This window comes from Pseudonaja textilis, chromosome Z (assembly GCF_049901715.1).
Source record: "Pseudonaja textilis isolate UNSWEBS1 chromosome Z, rPseTex1.2, whole genome shotgun sequence".
NCBI classification, from domain to species: Eukaryota; Metazoa; Chordata; class Lepidosauria; order Squamata; family Elapidae; genus Pseudonaja; species Pseudonaja textilis.
In genome coordinates this window covers 55428972-55450508 of record NC_142008.1, presented here as the reverse complement: position 1 = coordinate 55450508, position 21537 = coordinate 55428972, and the positions used below count along the sequence as shown (strand labels likewise).

Below are 21537 nucleotides of genomic sequence, written 5' to 3'. Positions count from 1 at the left end.
TTCGATGAAACTAAGGCGCGAGGATTCTTTCAGCACCCAAATGCCACTTTCCAACCGGAAAAGCTCACCCGGAAGCACTTTCTCGTCAAACAAGATGGCGGCGCCCAGCAAACCGGCGGCCCGGTAGGAAATGTTCCACGGACCGGTACCAGTCCACGGCCCAGTGGTTGGGGACCCCTGCTCTAGAGGACAATGCTCATTTCTGTTACAAAGCCAAAGAGCCAGCACGTCCAAAGACATCTCCATGGTCATGTGGCCAGTATGACTAAACGCCGAAGACATATGGAATGCTGTTAACTTTCCACTAAAGTGGTCCCTATTTTTCTACTTGCATTTTTACATGCTTTCGAACTGCTAGGTTGACAGAAGCTGGGACAAGTAATGGGAGCTAACTCCTTTACATGGTGCTAGGGATTCAAACCACCGAACTGCCAACTGTGAACTTCTGATTCACAAACTCAGCATCTTAGCCACATCCCTATGTGGCAACTTTTCATGGCAAAATTATGAAAGATAATGGATTGCTATCTGCTGTGATTTCTCATCTGATCAAAATTATATGCCAAGGATGAAATAAAAAAAGATGCTCCTGAATTCCATGCACCCTAATAGAAACATTGTGTTTAGATGAGTGACCAAAGCATGCTAATTCTGCTGTGCTCTCAACAGTGCATGAGCGTACAAATGTAAGGATGTTGAAATGATTAATTATATGGGAGTCATGAGTATCTATGAAACTTTAGGTTGTTAAATTTTCTTTTTCTTCATTATCAATATTTGATACATGTTATATCCTACAGGGCATAAATATACAGAGAAATATTCAACTTACAGCATGAGGATACAGGTACACTGATGGCCAAGATGATCCATGCTATATCCACTTTGCTGAGACAAATAGTTGCTCTGTACTGGGACTTGTCCCTTTCTGGGACATGAGAAATATTGCCTGAGACATCAGGCTTTCTGGTATCAGCAGGTACCAGTCTGTTTAGGAAATTCTCTGTGGCTGTTGAAATGGAACTTGAAATCCATGTTGAGGATTCCATAGACAGTGTACTGCTTGGCAAGCTAGCATTATGTCCAGAGGGATGCAGTGTGGTAGCTGGTTCCTCAATAGAACTCCCGGTTGTATATAAGGAGGAAAGACTGGCATCAACATCATTTGGACTAGGGTGTCCAAAGTCTACTTCTGTTGCTGTTGTCCTAGGACCAGAAAAAAAGGCTACCTGATCTGTATTCTGGCTTGGATTTATCCATGAGTTGTTTTTTCCCAGTATATTCTGTATGCCATACCGTGTGGGTTTAAAAGGCACTGTCACCATTTCAGGAACAGTTGATGGAACAATTGTTGAGGTAATGAGATCAATCTCCTGTGTAATCAGTTCTGATGATTTCCCCTTCTCTGTTTCATTAAGGCCTTCCAAGGTATGAATAGAATAAGTTGAGTCTGTTGTGGTTCCCTGTAAAGTATTTTGATGACTGGTGTGAACTGTAGGCTGGGTCTGAAATGGATATTCTGGGGGCCAATTTTCTGTGGTAGCAGAAGAATACAATTCTGCTTTTAGATAAGGTTCTGTAAATGCTGTGAAATTGCCTTGGATACCCAGAAACATATTTCGTTTGTTAAGTGACTTCCTGGACAACAAAGCACTCTGGTTGTATAAATGATAAGGTTCTGTGTTATCAACAAAATGGCTGTTGTTTAATTCCTTCTGGCCAACAGAAGGAACAGAAGTCTCTGCTATACTACTGGAACCAGCATTTGCAAGAGTTGTTGTAGACAAAGATTTGGTTGTGTGATGGCCTGCAAGTTCTGGAGTTGTCTCCATAGCTAAAATACTAATATTGTCCATCAGGAGGCTTTGAGATGACACAAGTTTAGGAGTCAGTACCTGAACAGCAACTACTAATTCTTCTGTTAGCACCAAGATCAATAGAAAACCTAGAAAAAATAAACACGAAATAAGAATTAATAACATGGAAAACCTGAATGTCACCAAATTCCAAACCTGAAGTGCATTATACATATACAAAAGTATGTATGTCTATGTGTATGTATATATATATTCTGGAACAAAATGCTTAGCCGACGAACAACACCTAAAAACCGAACTACACACTCTCACCAATGTACTAACAGCCAATGGATTCCAAAGAAAGAAGATTACCCACCTAATCCAAAAAGAAACCCCAACCAAAATCCAAGACAGAGAACAAGAGAACGGCAAAGCCCTCCTCCCATATATAAAAGGCACTACAGACAAAATCAGCAAGATCCTCCAAAAACACAACATTAAAACAGCATTCTGCACAAACAGAAAAATATCCACCATCCTAAGAAACCCCAAAGAAAAAATCGAATTAGAAAACCAAGGAGTATATGAAATCCCTTGCACTGCCTGCCCCACCACATACATTGGACAAACTAACAGAAGAATAAGTGCACGCATTGAAGAACATAAGAACTCTAATCAAAAAAGAAGAACCGACCTCTTCCCTGGTCCAACATCTCAAAGCCACAGGACATGAGATTGACTTTAAAAATACCAGAACTATCGCCAAAACTGAACACTTCAACAGCAGAATAATCAGAGAAGCCATAGAGATAGAAAAACGCCCACACAGCATGAATAAACAAGATGACACCTCCCGCCTACCAGCCATTTGGAAACCCACCCTCATGAACAGACGAGTACCTAACATGAAGAATGACACCACACCCACACCCATGAGGGCCACACAAGATGCCACCACCACACTTCCACGTAGAAAGCAGACTCACACCCACACAAAAGATGAGACACGACCAAGGACCAGAAGCCACACTGCACCTGCATCACTACCCACTTCAAACCCCTCCGAGCCATACATGAAGCAAAGTGACACCCACCATGAAGATGCAGCACGACCACGAACTCGAAGCCAAACAGCAGGATCACAGCTCACCAGCTCAAATCCCCCAGCAACTAAGACTAACCTGAGCACAACCAAGCCCCCACCTGAACAGAACACGCTCCAGCCAATCAGAACATGGCCAACCCCCAACCAATCAGAACACAGCCAAACCCCCTACCAATGAGAACACCCCCCACCCAATCAGAACACAGCCAAGCCCCCACCCAATCAAGTCACACCCCCACTAGCAGTTAAAAGGAAGAAGCAGCTGCAAGCTCACATCACTCTGAGAAGCACAGAGCCGAAGACACAAGCCTGAAGATGATGAATGAGACTTCATCGAAACGTTGCCTAGATACAATCTGCTGCCTGAGTCTGCACTGAAAAATAGAAGCTTCAGTCCTAAGGAAGGTTCAGCTCTGCTCAGGCCACTTCTCCAAACCCCCTCCAACTCCCTGAATACCACTCCTGACAGGGTCTCTATTTCTCCCGTTCCCTTTTTAAATCCTTTAAAACATTTCCCTTCTGTTTTAATTCCTTAATCATTATTAATGTTAGTAACATCTCTTCTTGTTGTCTTCTTTTTGCAGTTTTCTCAGTTCTGCTTTCCTCTCCATTCCTTCTGATTGCTCCTTTCTTTGCTCATTGTCCTGGTCTTTGCTACTTCTCCCTTGTATAATATTGTCCAGTTTTTGGTCTACCCCAGTGGTTCCCGAACTTTTTCAGTCCACCGCCCTCTTGGTGCTACAAACCCATCCTCAGTGCCCCGCACCCAGGGGTGGGATTCAAATTTCTTAACAATTGATGCCTAATTTGCGGGCATGGTGGTCATGTGACTGGCTGGGCATGGCTTGCTGGCTGAGCGTGACTTGGTGGTCACGTGACTGGATGGGCATGGTTTGGTGGTCATGTGACTGGCTGGGCATGGCCAGGTGGCCATGTGACTCGCAAACCAAATATAAGTGGTCCTCACTTAATGGCCAGTTGCTTAGTAAGTGTTCCAATTTATGACTGACCTCCCCAGAGCTACTTGACCTGTGTTTGGAGTTTTGACAGCCATGAACACACACACACTCCCTTCTAATCCTGCTGGAGCAGATGGTTGGACTAGATATCTCATTCACTTTCTCCTCCCTCCCTTTCTTTCTTTCTTTCTTTCTTTCTTTTTTTTCTTTCTTTCTCTTTCTTTCTGTCCCTTCCTTCCATCCCCCTTCTTTCTTTGTCTATCCTTTTTCTTCCTTTCTCTCTCCCTTTTTCTTTCCCCTTTCTCTTTTCTTTCTTATCTCTTCCTTCTTTCTCCCTTTCCCTCTTTTTCTCTCTCTCCCTCCCTCCCTTCATATCCCATTAACTTTCTCCTCCCTCCTTCTTTCTTTCTCATTCCCTCTTTCTCTTTTCTCTATCTTTCTGTCCCTTCCTTCTATCTCCTCTTTCTTTGTCTATCCCTTTTCTTCCTTTCTTTTCCTTTCTCTTCCTTTTTCTTTCTTTCTTGTCTGTTCCTTATGTCTTTCTCTTTCTCTCTTTCCCTCTCTTTCCCTTTCTCTCTTTCCCTCTCTTTCCATTTCTCTCTCTTTCTTTTCTCTCTCTCTCTCTCTTTTTCCCTCTATCCCTTCCCTATTTTCTGCCGAGGCAGGCGTGGCCTAATCTGTTAAAGGCCTGGGCTAATCCTGCATCACCCTGTTTCCCCTTTCAGAGGCCCCGGCCCTTAATATCCCTATTTCCTCTCCCATGACTGCCTCTTTTGTCGTCCCACGGCTGTGACTTTACCTTCCTCCTATGGTTGGCTGCCAGCCCATGTCACCCTTGTCATGAATGCCTGCAGCTGCCACATGTTTTTTTCGGTGCAGCTGGACTGCAGCTGCACCCAAAAAAACGTGGTGGCTGGATATTTTTTGCAGCGAAAATTACAGACCTCCAGCTTTGCTCTGCTTCTCCAACACGTTGCTGCGGCCGCATTCAAGGTGCCGGCCCTGCAAGTCCAGCCCACTGGGCCCACTGCACCGGAGGGACTTGCCCAAGACCAAGTGGAGCAGTGCAGCAGTCAATGGAACCTTGCTACAAGGCGATCGGCTTGGACATTCCTACTCTTTACCCATAATGCCTCTGGTAAGGGGTAGCCCTTCCACTTGATTAAATATTGGAGTTGTCTCCTGTGCCACCTCAAATCTGACCTCTAGCAGTTGTAGGAAGTCATCTACGTCATGTAGTTGGGGGCTCCTTCTCTTGTGGAGAGTTGCTAGCCATTCTCTTGCTTCTCCCTCTAGCCCCTCTGAAATTGCGTTCACCATGGCTCTTGGGGAGGAGTAGCGGTGTCCATAACATTACGGGTCGATCTCAGCTGAATCAAGGAATAAAGCTAGCTGGTCTGGGTCTCCATCAAATTTCCCCCTGAAACGGGGCGGTTTGTTGGGCTTTGCTCCTTCCTCTCCCTGTTGCCCTCTGTAAGCCTGCACTTGAGGTGGCTGACCTTCCTCCACAGCTCTAGTTCACACAGGAGGAAAGGGCTGCCTGCTGCATGGGGGAGGCACTGGCTGCCGCTTTTTCTTCTGGTATGTAGAGAGGGAGGACTGTGGTCTTTCCTGCTTCTCTCCACTTCAAAGGCCCTGTAAAAATTCCCCTCTGTTTTGGGTGGCAGGATAGGCCATCATCTCAAATGGTGGCCTGTTCAGATCCCTTCCTCAGCTGCTCTATGGATCTTCCCAGGGATTCCATCAGGTACTTATCTGGTTTTCTCCTCTTTGGAGTTGATGAGGGACTGTCCTCCTTCTATAATTATGCTATCTGTTTCTGTTTGCTTCTGTCTGGAAGCCAAGCTTTCTCCTGATAGCCTCTACCATGGCTGCCTGAGTTTCTCTCCATGCACCCCAGATGTCGGGGAGCAATGGAAGAGGCCAGGATGCAGGCACCCCGGTGATTAATTATGAGAGTTGGCTATCTGTCAGGATTCTGGCAGTTACTCCAATTAAATCATGAGCCTCAAACCACACTCCCAAAACTAAAGAGGATTTATTTAAAGTTAACATTCTGGCATTAGGCTGGGTGTAGCCAACTCCGATACACAATTCACTGTCACCCTTAATCCTGCTTCCCCCCCCCCCCTTTTGAGTGTATCATCCAAAGAAACATGTCTATAGCCAAGAGTCATCAATCATGCTCTCCAATTAGATTTTTGCGCAGCAGAAACTTCAGTCATCTAATCAATCTCTGAAGAAAATATGAATAGAATGTACTTTCGATTCCACACTGCTGCCTGCTCTTTGAAACTCCGCCCCTTCTTCCAGTTGACAACTATAAAACGTGTATACAAAATGTTTTATAAGTTGACATTCACACACCATTCACTGTATCTTCACTCCTGCACTGTCTTAGGTGTTCAGACTGTCCTGGCTTCATGGCAGCCATTTTGCTGCTGCTGCACCTCGTCTTTGGATGAGGGGTAATTTCCATGTCAGGGAGGAGAGATGCAGCTCTCCTCTGACCTGCATGGCAATCCCCTTTACTTCACCATCCTTCCAGGGTGGCTATGGCTCTTTTCGGAGCCCTCCAGTGGGGAGAGCTCACGGAGCTCACAGTCCTCGCTTCTGGTAGTACAGCCAGAACTCAATTATTTTTAAGCTTTAATAAGCTTTAAAGTTTGTCATAATTTTTTAAACCAGATTTCCCAAATTTGGTGGCTTCCTGATATACTGGTCCACATTACACAAATTTCCAAGTCAGAGGACTATTGTTCTAGAAAGCTTCTGTAGAACCATTGGCATCACAATGTAACGTCCTTTTAGAATGCCCTGATTTAATACATTAACTATTTTTTGTTCTAGGTGTTAATGGTACCTGGCCACACAAACATTAACCTTTTCTGTAAGAAGCATATCTTTTCTAAATTATTCAGAGAGATAGTGAATTTAGATTAAAATTCTATGTGTAACAGAAAAACTAAAAATCTAAACTCTCCTATGAGTGTGATTTCTAGTGACTACATAATATGTATGTTTATATTCTTTTCCTGGCAATAAGACACTAGTTTGGCATTGCCTTCTGCTGGATTTTTTTTAAATTCTAATTCAGGCTACCTCTAGTACCTCTACTAGACATGCTGAGTGTTTGCAGACTGGTATTTTGTGGCAGTATTATGCATTCATACTGACTGGCACACAGAACAATCTTTTAAATAGGACAGCAGCAATATTTTTTATTTATTTGTAAAACGCACCTTTAGTATTATTTATATTATTATTTTCAAGCTAATATAGCTTGAAAAGCAAAGGCAGAAACAGATTTTTGTGCTCAGACCTGCTCAATCTTTATTTCGCTCCTTGAGCTAAGAAAGCAAAATGAATTAGCCCTCTTCATATTAGAAAAATATATGCTAGTGGAAAGGAAGATTATGCATTAATCTCCCCAGAGGAGAAATGACCATGAAAATTAGACCAGCTTGCAATTTCTACAGAAAGCAAAAAAACCAAAAACATATCTCAACAAATATTCTGATCCATTGCTTAATTTGCAAGAATGAATTTTCTTTTAAGAAAACATATAAAACTTTTTGTTATGAAATATGTAAGTTACATCATCTTTTAAAATTTAAAACATTATTTGTTTTAGAGTCTAGGACTAGCAATCTATTCATGCATTTGTTTCTGAAGTGGGAAAGGTACAATACAGTTTTTATTGCCTAACTTTCATGCAGAGAACAATTTATCTGAAATGAATCAACTGTCAATATCATTGTATAGCACAGGGATTGCCAACCTTTTGGACCTCAGGGACCACTAAACTCATAACTTTAAATCCAGCGGACCAGAGACCCTGGGAAAATCCCCCCAAAAGTCTGCAGGAAAATCACCCACCATGTTTTCCTACTGATCGATTATTCTTTATTTGGGATTGCAGGATACCATCCCCAGCTCCGTTCTGAGGGAGGGAGGGAGGGAGAGACAGAGAGAGAGAGAGAGAGAGAGAGAGAAACTGACTTGTGGCAGAAGCAGCAGAAGTCTTTCTCTCCCCCAAACTCCACCAGAAATGAGTTTTTGTGAGACTTGTCACACTGGCGCAGCCTCTTGGAGCAGGATGCCTTGCAGGGTCCCAAAAACTAATTTCTGGTGGAGTTTGGGGGAGAGAAAGAAAGATTTTTTCTGTTTTCCTTGCGTGCAGCCAAAAGCAGAAGAAAAAAAAACAGCAGAAAGAAATGGCCAGGTGAGGTGCGTGGGGCAAGTGGAACAAGTTCTCCTCCCTCCACCCTTTGCCCCCTCCTTTATCTCATGTTGTTCGTGATGAAAGTCTTGTGTTCCCCTTGGGCCATGTGGATGGCGCAACCTTGTGTTCCCATGCAGCCTGGGTTAATTGCTTTGGGGGGGGGTGCTTTGAGGGTGACATTTCTCTGAGGACCACCAAAATTTTCTTGCAGACCACCAGTGATCCCCAGCCCACTGGTTGGTGACCACTGGTATAACAGATTCCAGATATTTCAAAGTTAGAGTGTGGTTTTTTTTCTTTTATCTGCTAAATATTTTGGAGATTTCAAAGCTGGACTAGAGAAGTTACCAAATATTACCAGCCTCCCCTTGTTGTGCCAGACTGATTTGGCAAATAATTTTTATTTTTATCTAATCTAAACAGAAATGAGCCTCTAAATAAGCCATCAATTCATGAAAAAATACTTCATTTTGTTTCATTCTTTAGAAACCATTTTGCCAAAATACAAATGGATTTGGGAGCAAATGACCCATAAAACATTCAAATTATGGTGTTTCTGTCAAAGTTTAGATATCTCCTAACAATTGTCCTCAGAATAACTTGCATTAAAGCTCAAATGTATTGACTGATTTTCTTTCTTGAATAGGATACTTATCTTTTTCTTACACTTTTGGGATTAAGCATCAAGGGAGGGTGTTGGGTTGTTTTAGTTTAGGAACATTATTCAAAGAATGATCTCCTGGGAAGGACACTCTACTTTTTGAATATAGCATGAAGTTAATACCAATTTTGTAAGGGTAGGTACACTAAAGAAAGAGATGAATACATAAAACATCTGACCCGAACTTTTGTACCTTCAAAGCACAATTCCTAGCATCCCCATCTATTGATCATCTGGCTGAGGCTGGTGGGAGTCCTATCCAAAACATAGTTGAGGAAGACTACACTATAACAAATATGGTGCATTCAGTAGAAGTCTTTAAAAATTCATTTCTAAAATATATGGAGAATTAAGAGGTGGGTTGTGAGTAAAAACCACAAAGGGAAGCTACACTAAACGATTTGCTCCTCAGCAATTTACTGTACAGTTTAACGATAACCACCCAACCAACCTGTTTGTCACGAAGATTTGTCTCCACAGAAGCCAATTCGGTCCAAGAAATAAGAGCCGCAGTTTGTTCTCAGCTTATAAACCATTCGGAACAATTGATAGCATAAACAGAATATTGATATACCACCAGCCATCCAGGCGGTTTTCATTCCTGTGCAAGGCGAGTCAGGAGAACGCGAGATTCCTTTACAATAAAGCATAGCTGCTACTGACAAACACTTCCAGACAGTCGCCTTTTCTGGAAACGATCACCTGGCATGGACCTTATAATAAACCCTTGAAAGGAGGAGGGCGACGGGAATAGAAATGGGAGTACGGCCGCAGCAGCAGCAGGCAGGCAAAGACTGGAGACTCCGGTTTAGCTGAGCTAGGGAATTGAGGACTCACCTGAAAATATCATTTGGATTCGACGTCAGCAGACATTCTCATCTGCCAGCCTCATAGCAAGGCGTCGAAAAACCAGATCCAGAGCTTGTTCGCTACTGCTGGCGTCTTTTGGGGAGTCGAGGGGACGGGAACCGACTACGTAGGCGTGTCTTGCGGAAACCAACAGCTTCGCACCGGCTCTTTTGCAGAGGTTTGGTAAGGCGAAGACAGCGCATGGCTTATTAGTTACCGAGTACTGTTTTTCCCCGCCCCCAGCAAAGCTGCTTTGTACTTCATTTTGAGCGATTCGTCCCCCACCCCTGCAATCATCCCCGCCCAAAACGACATTGGTCTTCTACAATGTGGTGACGCTCTCCCATCCCACGAGCGTCTCGAACTGCACTTGTTTGCTAGCGGAGGAGACTCCCTCTCCTCCTGTCAGACTATAGAGGGTTGAAGGCGGCCCGCAGGCAAATTTGGCTGCGTTTTGTCAGACCCGCTCTCCGGCCTCGTGGAAGACCGGATTTAAAAAAACAAAACAACGTAGGAAAAGGAAAGCAGTGCTGGCAATGATCTTAAGTGGCCAAAATTGCAACCAGATCTTAAGTGGCCAAAATAGCCAAGGATAAGCTGTTCCATTACTCCTTCCTTATAGGCATGACTCAGATTGAGGAGATCAGGAAGTTCTTGTTTAGAATTTAGCTTTGAATTAGCAGTAGCTGCATTCATCAAAGCAATCAGGTTTAGCTATTGTTTTGTTTTAAAGGATGGATTCACAATGCTACTGGATATTAACAAGTAGGATTTGGTCTTACTACAGGGCATGAAGCGAGCCATTATTTTGGAAAACAGGTCAAATGACCTTTAACTTTGCTTAATTCTCTTCGTTTGGATATGGCAAAACAGCTTTTTCCTTCTTTCTCTGTGTCTTCCTATCCAGTATATCTTTCACTCAGAAGATTCCCCAGACCAATCAGCAGAAAGAGCTTCTGGTTGGCAGAAAAGATGCTTCTATTAGAAGAGGCCCTTCCCAATTCCCTTCCAACCTGCAAATCCTGAATTATGGGCATTTCCTTATTTCTCGTTTAGAATGCTCTTCACCCCTCCTTGAGCTGGCAGAAAACTATTACCAACAAATGTTCCTGCTTTCTTGACTCTATTTAAGCCATCTAATTGCAGTAGATGCCAAAGACTTAAACTTAGTGACTATCCTTTGACATTATTAAAAGGGGGGGAGGAGGGACAATATTAAGATATATACAGTTAGGATAATATAGACCTGTCTCCTTGTGGACTTGGGATGGGGTAAAAAAAAATGCCATGAGAATATGACAGAATAATTTTTTTGCCAAAGCATCATTGCGGTGCCATGGTTAGCTGCAAGTAGATGCTCTGTGAAATCTAGAAGAGAACAAAGTCAGCATATATGAAATCTAGTTCTGATCCAACCACTACAAATTAAGCTTTCTCTCCCATTTGGTTAAAATTAGAAAGGCAGCACACATATCCTTCTTTTCAGATCAGGATGGTTGAGAGAATAAGAGAGAAAAGGCGAGGCAACATTGCTTATAAGGCTTCTCCTCAAATCCTCTCCGCATCAAATGAGCTGTTGGAAGAAAAATCTGGTCCAGTTCCAAGCCAGGAGAAAGGCACTGGAAATAAAATGGAGGCCAATTGGAAAGAAGTCTGTTTATTTGGATGCCAGAAACTTCAATGACAGAAGCATAGTTCTGGGGTTGCTGACCCCTTGGCTTAGGGAATGGATTGATTTTTATAAGGCTCTGAGATGCTCTAGGATTTATGCCATGTAGTGAGCTTTTGCTATTTCAGTGGTGGTGGGTGAATAGAAATAGAAATAGAATAGAATAGAATAGAATTTTTTATTGGCCAAGTGTCATTGGACACCAAGGCATTTGCCTTGGTGCATATGCTCTCTATACATAAAAGAAAAGATACATTCACCAAAAGTCAAGAATCATAAGGTACAATACTTAATAATAGTCGTAGAGTACAATAAACAATCTAATCATACTAGGAAACAGTCAAAAAATTGTTAGGATTACAAGCAACAAGGTTACAGTCATAACAGTCATAAGTGGGAGAAGATAGATAAAATAGATAGAATTCTTTATTGTCCAAATGTGATTGGACACACAAGGAATTTGCCTTGGTGCATATGTTCCCAGTGTACATAAAAGAAACGATACATTTGTCAAGGGTCGAGAAAAGGTAATAATAGTCATAGGGTACAATAAGCAATCAAATCATACTAGGAAACAGTCAATATAAATCGTAAGGATACAAGCAACAAAGTTATGGTCATACAGTCACAAGTGGGAGGGGATGGGTAATGAGTGATAAGATTGGTATATAGGGAGAAGTGGAGAAAGCACACAGCCTTGGGGTGGGGTGTCCTGTGCTGATTATACAGGTATCAGATGTGATTCTGCCTAACTTCATCTATTGCTTCCTGTCTGTTAGGAAGCTTATGATCAACTTACAAGTGTGCTCAGGTACTGCTAGCTGGTTTAGTTTAGTTAGAAGAATGTCTGGAATGATGGTATTGAATGCTGAACTGAAGTCTACAAAGAGGACCCTTGCGTAGGTGTTGTAGGATGTAGTGCAGAGCCATATTAACAGCATCTGTCGATCTATTTGCTCGGAATGCAAACTGGCTGGAATCTAACAGTAGATCCATGATTCAGGTGGGACAGCGTTAGCCTTTCAAAGGTTTTTATAATTACAGGTGTTAGAGCAACTGGTCTGTAGTCATTCAGTTCCCTGATGGCTTCTTTGGCACTGGGATGGTAGTAGAACATTTGAAGTGAGAAGGAACATAGCACATCTCTAGTGATTTATGGAAGATTCAGATGAAGATGGGGGCCAATTGGTCAGCATAGACTTTTAAGTAAGGAGTTATCTTGTCTGGCCCTGGTGCTTTTCTTGGCTTTTGTCTGTGAAATAAACCTTGTATTTCTTTTTCTGTGATCACCAGAAGTTGTGAACCCAATTGGTTGGGGTAAGTTGTAGGAGGCTTGGCTGTTGTTGGTGTGTTTGAAATTGAGGTTGCAGAGATAGGTGGCTGTAGTTTCTTTTCAAACCTGCAGTAAAACACATTCAGGTCATCTGCTAGTAGTTGATTTCCTTCTGCCTGAGAAGGAGGTTTGCTGTAGCCAATGATGTTTTTAAGTGTTTTTCACGTGTTTGCTGGTTCATTTGTTGAGAACTGATTCCTTAACTTTTCAGAGTAGCTTCTTTTTGCTGCTCTGGCCTGATCTACATTTCTGGCCTGATTGTATAGCATTCTGTCACCTTTTCTGTATGCTTCCTCTTTGGAACAATGTAGCTACTTAGGTTTAGCTGTGAACCAAGGTTTATTGTTACTATATATTTGCAGGTTCCTTGTTGGTGCACATAGGTCTTCACAGAAGCTGACATATGATATTATAGTATCTGTGAGCTCATCTAGCTCTGCAGAGGTATCTTCAAAAACATTCCAATTAGTGCAATCAAGGCAAGCCTGAAACTTCAGCTTTGCCTCATCAGTCCAAGTCCTCACTGATTTAATTGTTGGTTTCATGGTTTTAAGTCTTTGTCTATATATAGGCAAGTACAAGTTGAATCATGCAGTGATCAGAGTGTCCCACAGCTGCTCATGGTAAAGTTAATCCTATTATGTCCTAAAGGTCATGTCCTGCCCTTAATCTCATCAGCTAGAGCTGAAGGTATTTTGTTTAGCAGGGTACCCGTGCTTTGCTACAAAACTATGTGATCGTGCAAGTTTGTGGGGAGGAAAATAAGGGGGAGGGAATTGTGCCTCTGCCTACCAGCATCCATCGGTATTCATCTGGCTAGTGTCCTGTCAGTGTGTGAGAATTCAGGGTTGTTTGGAAACTGAAACAGTATTTGCTGTGTGAGCAAGGAGACAGCAAGGAGCCTGGGCTTGGCTTAGCTCAACTGCAGTTGGAAGATATTTCTTTTCAGGTGGGGAGGGGAGTAGAAGTCCTTAACATCAGAGTGTGTTAATAATAATATAGAAAATACTAATGCTCTGATGGTCATTTCAAAAAATTCTTTGTTAGCGAGCACCTAGAAGCCAAGAGGAACATACGTGCCAAATTTCAAGTTTGTAGGCTTTACAGTTCCAAAGATTTCATGATGATGCGTGAGTGGTATTTTGCTTTTAAATATATAGGTTCTACAATGCGTGTCCTTCTCATTGTCATCATCACCAACAAAGTATATCTGGAGAAATGAAGGTTGCTGCTGAGGCCCCACCATGATGCTCCCTATCCTGTTGCCTTGCCTCTGCACTTTGAATGTTGGCATAAAATTTCCCTCCCTTACCTCTCTGGCTCCCAAAAACGTCATTTGGAAGCATCCGTTGTACTTCCAGATAGCAGAAAGAAAGTGCTTTGCCATTGGATGCTGGTGGGTGAGAAGGCTGTGTAAGGGTTCAGAGGAGGGTTGAAGGGGAGGGAGCTGGACTTTACCACCCACTGCAGCAAATCCTGGGATTCTCATCTTGTCACTTGACACCAGGCACAAGGTAACCGAAGTCCGAGATCAACAACCTTTTCCCTAGAATAATGAATCTGAGGTTCATACTGAAAACCAGAAAAATACTTATTAGTCCAAGGCATTGATCTCATTTGTGACTAATTAATGTAGGGATTATTAGATGTATACTTTTTACAGCCTGTCTACTAACTTGGGGATGAGTTTGACGATACTTGTGTGCAGCTTCCCTTACTTGTGTTTTCCTAATTGCATCTGTAAATCTTTTTCTGCATTTTTGCCTCTTTTCCCTTTAACTGGTGTTACAATAGAAGGAGCAGATTTGTCTGAACTGAGGAGGAAAATAAGTGGAAAAAATTCTGCCTTTGCCTACCAACATCCATAGGTATTCATCTGGCTAGCATCCTGTCAGTGTGTGAGAGAGTTGAGGGGTATTTGGAAACTCAAACAGTATTTGGTGTGTGAGCAAGCAGACAGCAAGGAGCCTGAACGTGGCTTAGCTCAACTGTTCTGTAGTAAAGCTGTTTGCTGCTGTGAAAGTAAAACTGAAACGGAAACTCCTCTCCTCTGCTTGTATTTTGCATTTGTAAGAGACTTTTTAGGTGGGGAGAGGGAGTAGAACTCCTTAGCATCAGAGCGTCTTAATAATAATATAGGAAATACTAATGCTCTGATGGTCATTTTGAAAAATCCTTTCATAGTAAGCACCTAGAAGCCAAGAGGAACATATGTACCAAACTTCAAGTTTGTAGGCTTTATGGTTCTGGTGATTTTGTGATGATGCACGAATGCTTTTTTGCTTTTATATATATAGATTGGCCCAGTCTTTCTTAATGGGAACAAAATATCTATCTGTAAAGACTTGAGGTTTCTGCTGGAGGCTATTAAAAAAGACTGGGGCTGCTTTCTGCCTTTAAGAATGTTTTCTCTGTTTCTCCTTTGGCGAAATATTCTATCCTGCCTCTTTTAATGTTAAGAATAAAGAATATTTTAATCTGCAGAAGGAGGGAGCTTCTTACAGAGCCATGGCAGAAATATTTGAAACTTCCTCTTGAGACATTTTGATTGAAGTGAAAATAATTTCTTATTAGATTTAATGAGATTAAAAACAGTCTTAGAAAATAAAATAATCTTGATTTGGTGTAGTAGAGACAATGTCTATTATGATTTCCTCTTGAGATTTGAGTTCAGGAAAGATGGGGGGGTGGGTTCTCTCTTCCTGGGAACATGGCTAACTGAACAAACCTCTGGGGAGAAATCTCCAAAGGATTTTCCCCTTGGATGTTGCTCTTCTGCCTTCTAACAGAAGGGATTGGCATTCCATCAGTTTTTATGACCCATCTGAAGAACTTCCCCTCTGAACCCCTCAATAGAGCTGTAAGCCTGCAAATTGTTTCTGGAATTAAACTCCAAAGCCAACTGCATGCCAAAAGCTGGGAGGGGAGAGGCTACAAACTGTTCAGGGTTGAAGAAGCCACCATTTTGAAATTCATCTTTCAAACAGACAGTAAGTTATGCCTTTCTCTTAATCAACTTCAACAACTATTAATCTTTTTTAAAATCAACTGAAAAAGAGGCTCCTTGTAGCTACAACCTACTACATCTTTTTAAAGACTCGCGCCATTTTAGGGATCTCTTTTTGTCTCAGAGAACAAAGAAAAAGGCTGTTAAGGCAAGCCAAATAAGGAAATGCTGAGGGGAAAAAAGCTGACAGAGAAAGATAAAGATTGAAAGCTATGATTTTAGTTTACTATTGTAGTAACTGGTAGCTTGATCTTCTTAGCACATTACTTCTGAGATGCAAATGTGGAGAATGTCACAAGTTGTTAGGAGATGGCGGCGCCCAACTTGGAAGGTGAGGCTCTTGCTCCTGGAGCACTATCACCCTATAAAGCCACCGCCTGCATCAGAAATCACCTTTAAAACTGCCACCTGTGCCAGAAACCATGAGTAAACCGGACCCCAAAAAACACTGGATTCCGAAGCCCTGGAGCCCTAATCACATTGGCGGAGCTCCTGCTAGCTGGAGCGATTGGCCTTCTTCGGAGAGCCTTCCCAAAAATGTAAACCAGAGCCCCAAAAAACCACTGAAATCCAGAGCCCTCCCCTCTTTGCCCAGAGAAGTGGAGCTCCTTCCCTCAAGTCCTATTAACAACACTGGCGGATCTCAAGCTAGCCAGAGCTGTTGAACTGGATCACATGGAGCCAGCAGAGTGCAAGCAACACACCTTCATTTAAATCCCCCACACAGCTGATCGGAGTACCTTCCATGCCAGACAACATGTCTCCATTCAAATCCCCCACACAGTTTCCCCAGAACCACAGCTGATAGCTGGCAGGGAGAAAGAACGAGGGAGGAGAGAGACCAAGACTTGAGGAGAAGGACAAAACTAGTGGAGAGTCCCGAGAGAATTATAAACGGAGATACTGAACTAAGTGGAGATTCTGAGCTGGCCGGAAGACCTGAGAGGCAGAATGAAACTATCTTCTACCTCACCAGGAAACAATCACTTAGATGTCATTAAACCAGTGGTGGTATTCTACCAGTTTACAAAACTGTAACTTTCATTCCTCCATTTAAATTACTCAGCTGATTAGACATTTAAATCCCCACTCAGCTGATTAGACAAGCTCCATTTAAATTTCTACCCAAATCTCATCCATTCAAAACTCCCAAGTAGCTGATTGGAGAGTTCATTCAAATCTTCCCCATTCAAATCTCACAAGCAGCTGATTGGAACATCTCCATGATCTAATGAAAGGTAACTGATTAAAGCGTCTTCCGCAGAACACTAACAAAGCTCTTTCAAGCAACGCTTCCTCTTTAAAAAACAAAAAACAAAACAATGTGGCTTTAAGAAAAAAAACAAGGAACTTTTCACTACCAACCTTCAATACCTCACTACCTCCATTATTTCATTACCTCAAGACCTATTATTGATAGATAATGCTTTGTCTAAAATAATTGATTTATTATTTAATAGTATAATAATTTTGTTAAATGATCAATAATTACTGATTTATTGATTGACAGTGATGTAATACTGTATAATTGATTATCTAGTTGATTGATTTTTTTTAGTAATAAGTAACCTTACTATTGATTTGTTCTCTAACTTATCAATTAACATATATTAATTACCAACATTCATTAAGTAACTGAAGCCATATTAATTTAGCTATTGTAATTGTTTAGTGTACTATTGTCATCGACCATGCCAGCCAAAAACTCCAAACCCTCCACCAAACATCAACAAAAGAATAATATCTCTTCCAATGACCTCCCAATCTCCTGCACGTTTCAAATGTTTTGAAACCATCAATGAAAGCAAAAATAACATGAAATGCTGCCTATGTGACAGTCAAGCCCACTTCATCTGTTTAAACTTAACCAAAAACCTAGCTGATCTCCTAAAAACATCAGATACATTTCCTTGTCTATGTTCATCATATTTACTTAAGCTAAACCAATTAAGTACTCTGTCTGATAGAGTTGAAAACATAGAATCATCCATTCACTCAATAGAAGGACACTTAGTAACACATTTTGAAGCAACTATACAAGCAAGCCTAATCTCTCTTGAAAAAAAATGTAGCACAGCTAAGCGAATATCTAACAGCTCAAACTCAAATCTCAACTCAACAACCATTACCACAACTACCACCTCAACTACAATCACAACTACTACCAAAAATAACCACCAAACCACAGCCACAAATAATCACTATCCCATCAAATAATACCACAAATAATATCCCCTTACCCATCAGAGACATCATGGAACGTGATCAGAAACATCCAGATGCCATTTTATTTGGTCTTGAAGACACCAACAAATCAGATGACATCACCAAAGTTCGCAACATCATAAGCAACTCCAATAAAACAAACATCTCTCCTGAAGATATCATTGAAATAACCAGAGATGGCCCTGAGTTCAAATACAATGACGGCTCGGTGGCCCCAAGATTTGGTAGAGTTGTTTGCAAAAATGAGTCCAGCAAATGCATATTCATTCATACAATAAACGCCATTGCTAAAACCAATCCCACTCATAACAAACTTCACTCAAGACCAGACTTATCCATACTGCAAAGAATCTGCTCCTGTGAACTCCACACAGAACTCAAAAAATGTCTAGACAATGGAGAGAAGGATCTATACATTGACTACCGTGTTGATTGTACTAAAAGTAAGTCATACAGCCCACAACTCAGGATGCAACCCTACATCATCCAATCCACCATCACCCAAAACTAGGCAAGCACGCCCCTAACTACCTCAATTCAAACTACAACTGGCCTTACATGCAAGCTACTCAGTGCAAGAAGCCTCGTAAATTAAAAACCTGTATTTCTTCTCTTACTAAATATGGCTAAATTCGACATCATATTTGTCTATGAAACATGGCTCAATGCATCTCTCCCTGACTCCATTACCACAGTAAGAGATTATTATGCTTACCAATCAGATCGTGAAATCCATAGAGGAGGTGGAGTTGCTATCTTCTATAAAATGTCCCTACATCTAAAAAACATCCAAGTTACCCAGGAGCTTGCTCTTCCTGAGACCATCATCTGTGAACTGTCCTTAAATATCACATTTCAATTCTTATTATGTTACAGAATCCCTGATTATGACATTGAACATGTAAACAAGTTAAATTCACTACTAACATGGGCAACCTCCTGCCCACACGCTTTTATCTTTCTTGGTGACTTCAATTTACCTCGTATTAATTGGACCCTAAATGAATGTAAAACTGAACCCATACATGCAACCTTCTACAATGCTGTAACAAATCTGGGACTGGAACAACTAGTAACCAACAACTAGTTGTAGACTTAACAACTGCCTCGATCTCATCTTCTGCAACAGTTTGAATTCAATTTATGGAATACAAATAAAAGAACCCTTTTCCAACATTGACCACAGCATGATTGACTTTTGTCTCAACATACATCCTCACAAAAATCATCATAATGATGGGATACTCAATTATAACTTCAAAAAAGGCAACTATGATCTTATAAACAGTGATCTCTCATCTCTTGATTGATTGGCAAATTCTATTCACTGGATGCAATACTGTTGAAGACCATTACAACATATTTTTACTTGAAGTCAAAAGAGTCATCAAATTATATGTACCAATAACAACTCCCAAAACCAAAAAAAAAAAAAAAATACCCATAACAATAAGAAAGCTCAATTCCAAAAAAAAATCCCTTTGGCAGAAAAACAAATCTGGTCACATTGCCAACTTCAAAAGCCGATACAAAAATTTATGCCACCAGATAAAGACTGAATGCACCAATTATCACATTAAGCAAGAGCAAAACCTTCTATGCACCAATTCCACCCATGCTTTCTACAATTTTGTAAACAACAAAATTAAAGACTCAAGGTCCATCCCACCCCTGAAAGGACCTAATGGTAAAGACTGTAACGATGACACCATTAAAGCCAACCTCTTTAACACATTCTTTGGCTCAGTCTTTGTAAACAGCAATGGATCATGGACATTTCCTAGTCAAACCACAGACAACTACCATTATCTAATACATATCAATTTTACAGAAGACAATGTTGAAAAAGCACTACGTAATCTAAAACCATCTCTATCTATTGGACCAGACAGAATATGTGCTTACTTCTTTAAAAAGCTATCCACTGCCATAGCCGAACCTCTAAGCATAATCTTTGAAAAATCTTTCAGGACCAGCTTCTTGCTAAACCTGTGGTCATAAGCCATGGTCATCCCCATCTTCAAAAAGGGAGACCCCAGCCTAGTTGAAAATTACAGACCAATCTCCTTATGCTGTGTCACCTGTAAAGTCATGGTATCAATTATTAACCAATCCATTATCCACTTAGAGACAAACAACCCACTCTCTAACAAACAATTTGGTTTCAGAAAAAGTTATCCTGTAATCTGCAACTCCTACACTGTAAAAACATATGGACTACACAACTTGATCAGGGCAAAGCAATTGACACTATTTACATAGACTTCTGTAAAGCCTTTGATTCAATGGTATATGTCAGACTTCTCCTAAAACTAAAATCTTATGGCTTCTCCAGACACCTGCATAACTGGATAGATGCATTCCTGTCAAACAGGCAACAAATGGTCAAAATAGGGAACATCCTATCAAATCCTGTACCTGTCAACAGCAGTGTCCCCCAAGGCAGTGTTCTAGGACCATGTAAGCACTGGAATTTTCCCCTCCAACCGAAAAGAATGAACTTCTGGAAATAAGCATTTCAAAAGGAATTCTTTATTGAAAGGGAGTGATTCCAGCCGAGTCTAAATGCTCCCAGCCATGCAGTAATAGATAAGGGGAGTTAGGACCCCTCCCCTTATTTAGATGTGTATTTTGTCAAACAAAGAACCAACATGTTAATTCCCCCTCCCCTTCTCTGAGAATGTATCTTTTGAAGAGTTTCCAGGGAGTATCTTCCAGAGCTGGATTTTTTTATGGTTCCTTCTCATATTGTTATCTCTTCAAGAGGTGTCAAGTTTCTGGATACCTGGCTCCCATCCTCCAGTTGTATATTATGTGTAGGTTGTACAGATTCAATATAAGATTTAATATATTCAGGTTACATCAAAAAGGATTGCTTGTATCATTCCTCTACTCGTAGCAGAATACCTTATGCCACCAGACTTGAAATTTTAGACCTAGACAACCTAGAACTATGCCACCTTCGGTCCGATCTAAGTAGTACATAAAATTATCTACTGCAATGTCCTACCTGTCAATGAATACTTCAGCTTCAATCACAACAATACAAGAGCACACAATAGATACAAACTCAACCCACACCAAACTTGATTGCAGGAAATACGACTTTAGCAACAGAGTGGTCAATGTCTGGAATACTCTACCTGATTCTGTGGTTTCTTCCCCAAACCCAAAAACTTTAACCTTAGACTGTCTACTATTGACCTCCCCCCTTTCCTAAGGAACCTATCACCTCTCGGAGAGACAGCCAGGAGATGAAGAGACCATAAAAATTCCACAGTGAGATGTGTCCTGGGAAACTCTGGAAAAGATCGTTCTAAAAAGGGAGTGGGAGAATTAGGTATGCCCTGGGAAACCCTGTAGGGGGCATGCATAAGTGCACCAACGTGCCTACCATCCCTGTCCTATTGTTTCTTTTTTATTCGTATCCATTTCATGTATTCATAATCATGCTTATACCTGTTATCTAATACTTGCTTGACAAACAAACAAATAAATAAAAATAAGTCACTGAAAATGCAGATGAGTTTATTGCAGCTTTGGAAGAATCAGATATTAACTTTCACTACTATTTTTCAAATGTAAACCTCTCAACACAACTGAAAGAAGAGCATTGAGAAAAAGACAAATTTAGGACTTTTTCTTTAAGAACATTAAGTTTGAGGATCTCGTGATAAAAAGAAAGGCCTGTAAGTCTTTGATTA

The 21537-nt window shown here is 41.2% G+C and overlaps 1 protein-coding gene and 1 long non-coding RNA gene across 4 annotated transcripts in view; one reads left to right on the top strand and one right to left on the bottom strand.

The window, feature by feature from the left end:
• Positions 1 to 21537, bottom strand: part of TMEM108 (transmembrane protein 108) — a 322453-nt gene that overhangs the window by 71949 nt on the left and 228967 nt on the right. Inside the window, exons 1-2 of one of the 3 annotated variants that reach the window (XM_087916723.1) lie at positions 9587 to 9948; positions 833 to 1945 (exon numbers count right to left, since the gene is read on the bottom strand). The exons of 1 other annotated variant lie outside the window; for it this stretch is intronic. In XM_087916723.1, the coding sequence (XP_087772849.1) occupies positions 833 to 1945; positions 9587 to 9599 (1126 nt within the window). In that variant the 5' untranslated portion in view covers positions 9600 to 9948. Of the gene's footprint in view, positions 1 to 832; positions 1946 to 9586; positions 9949 to 21537 lie in introns of those variants that run through there. One more of the 3 variants, XM_087916722.1, reaches the window with a different exon arrangement.
• The window catches only part of LOC148124017 (uncharacterized), an 83969-nt gene continuing 72103 nt past the window's right edge, over positions 9672 to 21537 (top strand). Inside the window, exon 1 of the long non-coding RNA XR_015740161.1 lies at positions 9672 to 9781. This is a non-coding gene — a long non-coding RNA (uncharacterized LOC148124017). The remainder of the gene's footprint in view (positions 9782 to 21537) is intronic.